This window comes from Ziziphus jujuba, chromosome 5 (assembly GCF_031755915.1).
Source record: "Ziziphus jujuba cultivar Dongzao chromosome 5, ASM3175591v1".
In the NCBI taxonomy this organism is placed as follows: Eukaryota; Viridiplantae; Streptophyta; class Magnoliopsida; order Rosales; family Rhamnaceae; genus Ziziphus; species Ziziphus jujuba.
In genome coordinates, this window is record NC_083383.1 from 11,320,360 (window position 1) to 11,332,186 (window position 11,827).

At 32.3% G+C, this 11,827-nt stretch overlaps 1 protein-coding gene across 1 annotated transcript; it reads left to right on the plus strand.

The window, feature by feature from the left end:
* Positions 1–2,753: 2,753 nt before the first annotated feature.
* Positions 2,754–5,850, plus strand: LOC132799102 (vacuolar protein sorting-associated protein 24 homolog 1-like). The gene is made up of 6 exons (XM_048471211.2): positions 2,754–3,070; positions 3,273–3,349; positions 3,860–3,962; positions 4,770–4,891; positions 5,162–5,356; positions 5,446–5,850. The coding sequence occupies exons 1-6, from the start codon at positions 2,959–2,961 to the stop codon at positions 5,524–5,526; spliced, it is 690 nt and encodes a 229-aa protein (XP_048327168.2). The 5' UTR covers positions 2,754–2,958; the 3' UTR covers positions 5,527–5,850.
* Positions 5,851–11,827: the final 5,977 nt, after the last annotated feature.

Genomic DNA, 11,827 nt, shown 5'->3' on the forward strand with positions numbered 1-11,827 from the left:
ATTATATATAGCTTATACTTTTTTATTTATTTATTATTATTATTTTTCTAAAACATGTTGATTTTACCTTTTTCTACTTTTTGTTTTTTTAAGATTGCTACGAAAAATAAAATCAAACAATAGCAATAGAAGAATAAAATAGAACACACAGATTTACGTAGAAAAACCTTGACGGAGAAAAACCACAGGCAAAGAGAGGCAAACTTTTTATTAATGAAGATTGGTACAAAAGATGAGCAAAATAGAGTGATTAAAACCCTAAAAAATACAACCTAAAAAAAAAAAAACCCAAAAAAAAAAAAAAATATATATATATATATATATATATATATTGTACCACCATAGAGCCCATTTTTTCTCTCAAAATAGATTTCATCAAATGGGTCGCACTGCGAGCTTTTCGGATCGGGTCAACAAGAATTCGGGTCACCGACACTAACAAACATGGTGAGTGGGAACTTAGAATCTATTTCACTAAGTTGTAATAATTTATGCATTTTTTTTCCTAAACGTTGTTTTTCACTTTTTTGGTTTCCCATGTTAGTTTTGAAAGTTTACATCCAATGCTTCTATTTTTTTCCCCCATACAACGTTGTTTTTTTTTTCGTCTTCTTTTTTTTTTGTTTTTTTTTGTTTTTTTTTTTTTTGGGCGCCAATGTAAGTTGTAAAGTAGAGATTAATTTTTATTTTTCAATGTAATTTTTTTCTTAATTTTTTAATATTATATAACTTTAGTAATGTTACATTATCATAAATAATAATAAAAGCTCAATGTAAATATATTCTGGATAATGTAATGCTTTTTAAGGACAAACTTTTTATAACTTCCTTTAATATTATATAACTTAAATAATGTAAATATTATCATAAAAATAATAAGAATTTTATTTAATATATTATGGATATATTAATTATTTAATATAATTATATTAATCATAATAAAAAATAAATTTAATATATTTTAAATAATGTAGTTATTTCTAAAAAAATCTATAAATAATAATAACAAATCAATTCTGTCAATATTTTTTTGTTAAAATAATTTTTGTAAGAAAAATTTGTAATGACATACAGTCCTGCATCAAACATTTTATAATATTAATAAAATACAACACAGTACAGTACAAACTAATACAATACAGGCTCATACAATCTTGCTTAAAAAATATATCCTAACTATATTATTGGATGGACAAAGAAATTGAAATTCCTATAGTTAGTTAAAATTGTAAAATGGGACAAATATACAACTATATTTAGCATTCTAGACGCTCTGCCGATGTTGAAGCTCCGCATATGTTGAGGGAAAAAAAAGAAAAAAAAAAGAAAAAAAAAAGAAAAAAAAAAAACTAGAAGAGAAAACATCTTAAGAGTTTTATATGCAAAATTTGACGATAAGTCAGGCTTGTCACTGCACAGATTGGATAGTACTCTAATCATTTTATCTTAAGGCTATGTTTGAAGTTACTGCAGATTATAAAAGAACCAACAAAAACTTGGCTAAAGCAACGATCAGCTTTCTTTTTTTTTTTTCTTTTTTTTGATAATTTGATTACTGTGTGATATATTTTTATTTTATGATTGTTAAAAGTTACTATCTCTAACTACTTTTTAAATTTTTAATTTTTAAAAAGGATAGATTATTAAATAATAGATTATTAAATATATAATTTAAAATCTATATATTTACCAAACACTATATTTAAGAAAAAATTCTCTCGTAACTAAAAATTGAGGCCTAAACATAGACTAAATCATTAATGATAAAGAAAATTAGTGTGGTGTGTGAGTGAGGTATAGTAACGAGTTTTACCAGTTGCAAATGTTTTATTGATATAACTTCAGGTAAAATTTGACATTATATTTATGGATATGCATGGGGATCAAAAACTAAATATATAAATAAACTGGTTTTTGTTTTTGATTTTTATTTTTCTAATTATGTATAATTTATTTATTTAAAATGTTTATGTAGTGTTAATTACTTGTAATTAAATATATGCAACTAGCACTGCTGCTTATGTATTTTTCAAATGGCTGCTCACCATGAGGGCTGCCTAACAGTATCTAAGCGACAGTATCATTTTCTTTCCTTCTTGTATATTTATCAATTTTATCTCCAAAAAAACAAGTAATAAATAAACTTGTAATTAAATAAGAAAAATACTACTGTAAAGTAAACTTTATTCGGTTCCATAAATTTTAAATTTCCATAATACTGTAAAATAATTATCAAGTCATGCCAATACCGTTCATTATTTATTTTTTTGCAAAAGCAAAATAGGACCCTTTTTGCAGAGCCTTCTTCTTCCGTGACTGCGTCCTTTCATGCTCCATTTTCCTCCGCCAATTTGTGATTACAACCATGGTTAAGAAAGTAATGATAATGATAATTAAAACAACATAACAAAACCAAAAACCCTAAAACAGGTGTAAAAGCTCCAGATGCAGTGGCGAAGAAGCCGATAACTAGTTTGTGAAAAAAGGTTACTTATTATTTTTATTTTATTCGTAATGGTTTTTGATTTGGGTACTTTTTTCCCTTAATCTGGAGAAGGTGGTGAACCAACTTGGGTTTTTTCGATAAATAGCCACCTTACAATTCCATTATAGAAAAATAGCAAATTTTTTTATTTTTTTAAAAACTAACCAATATTTTACCCGTTTGGACTAAAGTACCCTTAAGGTGGCTATTTATGGGAAAAACCGAAGAGAAAAACTATGTGTCCTTGTTGTTGCTTCAAAACGAAAGCCTCCAATGGAAAGCTATAAGAAAAAGTTGACTACTTTTTGACGAATTTATCAAATTTCTTAGGAGTGAACCTTTTTTTTTTTTTTTGGGTTAAATCTTTTATCCTTTGTAGGGGAAGAGAGCAAAGGCTTGGATCGCTCACGATCTGAGAGCAATCCTTTTTTGGCCCTTGTCTCTCCCTAACAGGGAATAAATTTGAAAAAGATATGGAGAAGGTGATGAACATTTTGAAGCCAAAGCCAAACCCACAGCAACAATTGAGAGATTGGCAGCGTAGACTCCGCCAAGAGTGCCGCAATATTGAACGTCAGATTCGAGGTTATATTTTTTTTTCGACTAACACCCAATTCCCTTTTTTTTTTTTTTTGGGTGTTTTTTTGGCGTCAAATTTTTATTTTTTATTTTTTATTTATTTTCTTTTTAGGATAATTTGATTATTAGATTCACAAAGGCATAAATTTAGCTCTATGGGCTTCTGGGTATTGTTAAATTCGGGTTCTTTTGTAATGGGTTCTTTCAGATATACAAAGAGAAGAGAAAAGTGTGCAGAAAGCCATTAGAGAAGCTGCCAAGAGGAATGACATGGTCTCTGCTAAGGTACTTGCTTATGAACCTGGTTTTACACCATTTTTTTTTTTTTTACTGAATAATATCTATTGAATTCCAATAATTGTTCTGATCACTTTATCGAATTCCCATGCTTGCTTTCCACCTATAGTTCCATAAAAATATATCTTTTGCTTAAATTCAATTGAGCTGATGGTGGACAGTAGAATTTTTGGCTATTTTTGTTTTTGATTACTCTATAGAAATTAAATTTGTACCTAATTCATGCATGGAAGAGCTATCAACACTCGCTACAAATATGTACATTTTATAGCAAATCATGGGTTTTTGCAACTTGGTTTAAACATGGAAAATGAGGTTTTATATCTATGCTTCTACCTACATTAGAGGACGATTATCCTAGTTTCATTGGTTTTAATTTAGCTGTGCTGTGGTTTGGCCTACTGGCTGTTATACTTAAAAAATTTTTGCTGGTTGCACCGTAGTTTTCCTCCCTCCCTTCTTTGTTATGAATTGTCTTCGTTGCGTATCTATTTTCAGGCACTTGCAAAAGAAATTGTCAGATCAAGAAAAACAGTGACCCGTCTTTATGAAAATAAGGCACAACTCAATTCAATATCAATGCACCTTGGGGAAAGTGTTGGTACGAAGTTCTTAATTATTTTATCACCAATGGAACTTCTATTTATAAATTATTATCCACTCATCTCTGATTTCTGTTATTGCTTGTCTATGAATTTAAGCAGTGTAGTTGCATCTCTGCCTGAATGGATTATGTTCAGAATTCTATTTTAATTTGATAGAAATTTGTTTTGATAACCAAGAGACTAATGATAGGATCATATCCAAGGTTAAGAATTTCTATAGCCTTAGTTTGATTTTAAAAGAAAATATTTTTGTCGTATTACTTGGATAGAGAGTGCATGATAGATGAAGTGAGTCGGTGAGTTGAACAACAACTTAGATTCCTCATGCAAAGAATAATCTTTTAAGACAATCTCGAGACTAGTCACATGTTCCTGTACAAAGATGACAGTCTTCATTTTGAAAATATAAGATTAACTTTCCTTTATAATCTAATCCATTCCATAGAATTACCATATTTCCGACATAGACATGAGATAGATGGTTGAGAAGATAAGATGGTTAATTTTATCACATGTTGAATTTTCATAACAAATGAACTGGGGAATTGAATCAGACAGTACTGACTATGATATTTTTATGTTGACCCATTATGAAAATTTGTTCTTTTACTTTCAAGTCTAGGCTATTGCAATGTAGGGTGCAAAAGGAACCAGTGTAATGATGTTTCTTGCATTAGGGATAAATTATCTTTATAACAGTGGTTAGTAATCCATTTTATGAACTGCTGGTAATGCTTATTGTCTGCTTGTTTTACCTCTTTTAAATTTCCTTTCTTTTAAAAAAAAAATTGGTGAATCTGCAGCTATTGCCCGTACTGTGGGGCATTTATCTAAGAGTGCAGATGTTATGAAGCTTGTCAATAATCTCGTGAAAGCTCCAGAGGTGGCTACTACAATGCAAGAGTTCAACAGAGAAATGACCAAGGTATGCCTGTTGCTAACTTTTACTTTATAGAGTGTAAAAATATACCTTTTTCGATGGATAAAGTGTAGTTTTTCAGGTTATAACTGCCTTTTGTTGAGGGTTTTTTTTAGCAGTGTTTTCTTTGATTAAAAAAGAATTAGCTAAGATTAATATCCAACCGAAGTTTTTACTTTCAATTTCCTATTCTTAGGTTTATTCAGCCTCTCATTTTTGTGTTCTCATATTCTATTAATCCAATTGAGTTGTCCGCTGAAGAAACTGATTTTGTAGGCAGGGGTGATTGAGGAGATTGTAAATGATGCTGTTGACTCAGCACTAGACTCTGAGGATATGGAAGAGGAGATAGAAGAAAAGGTTGATAAGGTTTTGACTGCCATTGCTGGTGAGACTGCCGCAGAGCTTCCTGAAGCTATCAGGAAGGAGATAATAAAACAACCTGCTCAGACATCAGAAAATGGACAGGAGGTATGTTGACCTGACTGTCGTGTAATATGAAAAGCTTTTACTTTCTGGCATTGAAGAAGCGTAACATGTTTAATTTTATATTTATATAGGAGGAAGCAATACCCGAGGGTGTTGATGATGAGGAAGAATTGGAAGAAATAAGAGCTCGACTGGCCAAAGTACGGTCATAAGTCAGAGATCAAGCCTACCATAACGTTATGGGAGAAGTTGGGCAGTGCGTTTGCATGTGGCCTCTTTAACAGATTGAGATTGCGGCGCCTCTGGCCTAATTATCACTAACAAAGAGAACTTCGAGGAAGCACCCACTGTATATTAGAAAGCAATGTTTTTGTGAAGTTGTGAGTTAGATGGTTATTTGTGTAACATTGAAGTGCGGAATGTATCTTTTGTCTATACCTGATTTATAATTACCATGGTGGAAATTTGTGTTGCTCTTGAAGCATTGTAACTTTCATAATCTCATCAACATCAATAAAAAAACGAATTTCATGAAACTGCTCATGAGAATTTTAGATTTTGTGAATGAAATGAACGGCCCTAATCTTTGTGTACTTTGACCTTGCTTGTTAAGGCCAGATCATCCCTATTTGTATGCAGAAAATCTAACAATGTGTACTTGGATCTTGATAATAGAGCTTTGGCATTAAGGAGTGGGCTGGATTAAACCAGAAACTCCTGATCAGTTCTATATCCCAAATGAGCCCGGAGAGCCGATGCATATGCTTTGAACATCTTATTCACAATCTTGGAATATTATCACAGGGATTCATGGATTGTTGCCATCATTTTCATATGCTTTACAGGTGTTTGATCCATTAGGTTCTAACTGGATTTGAGATCTAACTCCATTTAATTATTTGAAAGATCCCATACAGAGGGCTTTACAGAGCCATTAAGATATGATACTATGAGCTTGCAAACAGCAATGCTCACATGACAATGACTTTCTTGGAAATAATGCTTCCTCAAAGGAAACCTTACAACTAGAAGGTTAAAAGGCATACTAGGCCAATTGTGGACTGCAATAGATTACCTTCTATCAAGTATCAAGCATTAGTTTAAGAGTTGTTTATTATACAGTAATAAGAATATTTCTTTACACAACCAAATATTTGTTCAATTTTCATTAACAATTTTAAATTGTCTGAAGTTATATTTCCGTATAACTTAACTTGCTTGTTCGAAGTCATATTTCTGAATAAGTTAAGGATGTTTGCCTACAGACTGTTGAACATGCTATTTTTAGTACTTTGCATCCGAATACATCTAAAACATTTAGTCGTATAGTACTGGGTGTATCTGAAACGAAAAATTATAATGGTGGCTTATAATGTTCATTTAACAAAGATAACAATGTGGTATAGATGTAAGGATAAGTAATTGACCTTATAGGAAATGTGCCATGTTTATTTATTAGAATTCCATTATGCACAAACGCCTTAAGAGCTCAATTGCAAATTTTAAAAAATTTTCCGCTTGTCGGAAATATTTCCTATAGGCGGAAAATTTTTCCTACTAGAGGAAAAATGGAGGAAAAACGTTCTTCCAGTCGGAAATCCCATATGAAGAAAAATTGAAGCCTCTTGATAAATTTCCGCCAGGTGGAAAAATTTTCCTCCAAGTGGAAATAGTTTTCCTCCTGTTGGAAAACATTTCCTCCAAGCGGAAATCGTTCAATAATTTTTACTCCTATTAGAAACTAATTTCCTCCACTTGGAAACTCAATTTCTAATAGATTATATAAGTTAATAGTAGGGTAAAAAAAATTGGGAGTGGAGACAAATATTATATAAGATGAAGATGGAATTAACAAAAAATGTAGTGACATTTAAAATCAATAACCATTTTAAATAAAAAAAAATTGATATATGTTTGTTTTTATTTTCAAAATCATTTGGACATTTCATAAAATGATATGTAAACTAAAGATTGAAAATCAATTCCAGAAAGCCTCTTTTTATTTAGGATTAAATTCAAAAAAAAAAAAAGATTGCTAATAAATCTTCCACCGTGGAGTAGAAAATATTATATCCAATATATGAAATAATTATCAAAACATATTAAACCATAATACTAAATTAAAACTTTCTAATTCGAAGCATAAGACAATGGATTCGTACATCTCTGCCTATAATGTCCAACACCACCGCATCGGCTACATCTACGTCCAATAACATCTTCACCTTCGGATGGTATGCGTTGCATCCTCGGTCTACCGGCTCGCCTACGTGTCCATCTTGGTGGAAGAACAATGCGACTTGCCAAGTCATCCGGGACATGCCACTGTTTTTCATCTAACAAAGGATAAATGGACTCAGCATAAGCTGCACGATATGCATCCGTGGTGTAGTAATGAGAACACATGCCATAAGGAGCAATTTTTCGGTCTCTGCAAGCGGCAATACAATGATCACAAGGATATTGATCAAGATCGAAGACTTTGCATGAGCATGTTTTTGATTGGAGATTAACTGTACCCCTCAAACTCCCACCTTCCACAAGAAATTCATGCATATTAATGGCTTTCACACGTAGTCCGATGGACTCCAAATTTCGTAGTTTGAGTTGCTCTTCCATATGGTCAGTCACAGGCTTTGTCAATTTTGCACCTGCGGTACGTCGCTCATAAAACCACCTTTGCAGTAAATCCCATATGTGCTCTATTAATGCTACTATTGGCATCTCTCTAGCATCTAGCAGAATGCCATTCAAGCTTTCTGCAATATTGGTGGTTATGATAGTGTACCTTCTACATGGACAAAGAGAACGTGCCCACCTTGTAGGGTCACATGATCGAATGTACTGGGCAGCCCTACTGTTTTTTGCCTCAATTTGCCCCATATAAAACTCAAAATCTTCAACCAAATATGCACTAGCTGCGAGCATGAAACATTGTATTATTGATTCATCTTTCGCATGTCCATTTGCTTTAATATTTCTGCTTATATGGTACGTGCACAATGCATGGTATGCATTGGGAAAAACTTTGCGTAATGCCCTTTCAATAGCGGGGTGTCTATCACTCACAAACACCAAATCTGGAAAATCTCCGATGGCATCCTTCAGGTTTTGGAAAAACCATGTATATGCTTGCTGGTTCTCTCCATCTCTAATGCCGAAAGCCAAAGGATATATTTGCTTATTGCCATCCATGCCCGATGCAATATACATGTACCCTTTGTATTTCCCTTTCAATGTAGTTGCATCAACAGCTAATACGGGTCTTATGTGGGATTTAAATCCCCTAATGCTTGCTCCAATCGCCATAAAGAAATATACAAAATTGTTATTATCGTCTGTTTTGATACGTGTAACAGTCCCAGGGTTCTTCAACACTAACTCATAACAGTAGGCAGGTAACTTAGCAAAATTCTCCTCTGGAGATCCCCTAACACTGTTAAGTGCATACTCTTTACCTCTCCATGCTTTGTTGTATCTTATATTCACCCCATATTTCTGCAAAAAATCATGTTGAATTTCTTTGGGTTTGTAAACACGTGCAATACCTTCATATTTAGATTTGATACATTGCCCGATAACCCGGCTACTGGCTTGCTTGTGTTCTCGATGCACGATATCTAAAGAGCAACTGTGTACATTATCAAAAATTCTCACAACAAATATTTCTCCATTTTTAAATGTGGTTGCACGTAGTCGCCATTTACAAGTATTTTCCAAGCATACAACCTCATACCGTTGTGTAGTTGACCGTGTCACCTTGAACTCCTTATTTTCTCGCATGCAATAGATACTCAGTTTATTCTGTAGGTCACGTTTGTTGCGAAATAATTGTCCAACTACTATGCTCTCACAGCCAGTGAACTTTGACAAAAACATGGCCATAGAACCACTTCTGTTGCTCGATGATATGTGGTCACTTGTAGCACGATGAACCCTAACATCATCAACTCCTTCATTGTTCATTTCAGGATGCATATCATTATCATTGTCCGGCAACTCATGATCAAAATCTATATCATTATGACCAACATCATCCCCTGCTGCATTGTAATTCTCATCATGATCAATATGATGCAACTGCTCATACTCCTCGTTGTTAGGAAACCGTTCAGCATAGTCACCTCCAACATCAACTCCTTCGTGAATGTTAAATGATGTCCAGGCCCCACGAACATCAACTTGATCTCTAAACTGAGTTTTTTGAACCATAATTTCCTGAGATGTAGCCTGAATAGGTTCAGTACCGGAAGCTTGTGGTAGACGAGCGCCAATTGGAGGACAAGAAAAAGAATGAAGATTACTCCCACTATCCGAAGCAAATGTTGTTTGATGAACATTTCTACATACATATTCAACTTTTGAAATCACCTCAACATACAATGGAGGCCGCATCATTGTCATCCCTCCATTTCTCACTTCTTGAAGAAAGCATTTCACATCCCTATCACATCGTATTTCTGTAAGATCCAACTTTTCTGCACATCGTCCATATATCCATTTTAGCTTTAGCAAATATTCATTTCGATCTATCTCAATAGAATTGAAAATCTCATCCTCTAACTCTGATTTTGTGCATTTCTTGCCGACGGAAACCATTATATTTTTACCATTTCGATATTCCCAATCACCACTATCATTTTGTACCAATATTCCATTGTATAAAACCGCAATTACAATGTCATCATCTTCCATTTTACTACAAAATTAAATGAATAACATTAAACTAAATCAATAAATATATAAAATTTTGAATAATATTAAACAAACATATTAACTGTATTAAAAAAGTTGATTCTGTTTTTTTTTTTGGGGCCAAATATAGCTTTTTCCTACTGGCGGAAAATTGGCGGAAAACTGGCGGAAAAATGGAGGAAAACTGGCGGAAAATTGGCGGAAAACTGACCGAAAACTGGGGGAAAACTAGCGGAAAATTGGCGGAAATTTTGCGAAAACTGCCAAACTGGAGGAAATTGGCGAAAATTCATCTTTTTCACCAAATTTCCTCCGTTTTTACTGTTTTCCCGATTTTTCAGTTTTACACAAAATTTCTCCCATTTTCAAACCATATGCCACCTAAGTATCTTTAAAATCACATATAACATCTCATAAATTAATTTCTTACATACCCATATCAAATAAAAAGCTTAAAAAACCCTAAACTAATAAAACTTACAAGAAAAAAGAGAAAGAGAAAAAACAAAAAAAACACATATTTCCTTACTTTCATCTAATAAGAAAAAAGATAAAATTTTTACCTGATTTTAGTTTGAGATATGAGAAAATACAAAAAAATGAGAGTGAGAGGCGATGAGATGCAAAGAGTTTAGAGAAACCCCACGAACGGCTGTGTAGAAACCCCACCCCCACGAACGGCTGTGTAGAGGAAGAAAGAAAAGGGTGTAAAAAAAACCTTTTGCGTAATTTTCAATTTTATCAAGGGTATTTTTGTCCCAAGGCGGCTAGTTTTTAAAAAAAAAAAAATTTTGCTATTTTTCTAAAATGTAGTTGTAAGGTGGCTATTTATGGGAAAAACGCCAACCAACTTTTCGAGAAAAGTGTGAAGCAGTTTGGAATCGGAGATACATAGTCTAGTGGCCCAAGACTGTTTCAAATTCTGAGCAAAGGGAGGATCCTCTAGCAGAGGTTGAAGGTTCCACCAGCTTTGAATTAGTTCATCGAGACCCTTGTGATGAAGAATGGGGTCTTTTAGCCATGGAGGAAGAAAGGCTCCTATAAAAGGGGTTTATTTTTTATTTATTTTCTTTAAAAATAAAAATAAAAAGAATTGAGTTGGTGAGCTGACATGACATACATTCAAAACTAAAAACCCAAAAATAGATGTGGTATTTTGATAATTCAATTATTTATGGAATATATGGAGGAATTATTGCACTCCAAAAAGAACTTTTCATCATTTTATTTATTATTTATATAATTCTATAGTTATCAAATTTGTAAATTAAAATTTTGATCATGGATGAGTTAACATTATTTCATTGATTTTTACCATTCATAATTATAGATATTATTAATTTATATTCAATAATAAATAATCATGTTAAATCCATGTCATTTGGTCAAAATTTTGGTAAAGTTTTGGGTCTTTACAACATTGTTGATTTATTTTTGTTCATATGTATTTCTCAACTTATGGTATCATCAGTATTTATACATATATATATATATATATATTTATTTATTTATTTATTTATTTATTTTTGCAAAATATATGTCATAAGCATTGTATTGGGTGGTATCAGTGATAAGTTCTATGATTTAGAGGCTTCTATTGCTCCAGCATTTTACTATTTATGTATCTTTAAATATTTACAGAAAAGAAGAAAAAAAATAAAAATAATGTGATTTATGGAACATTTAGGTGACAATTAATGACAATCAATCTAAAGTTGAAAATTTTATTTGTCAAGTTTGGTAATTGAGTGATAGAGACTCATATATATGATACGAGAATTTTGCATAAAAATAAATACATAATTAAGTACATCGAAC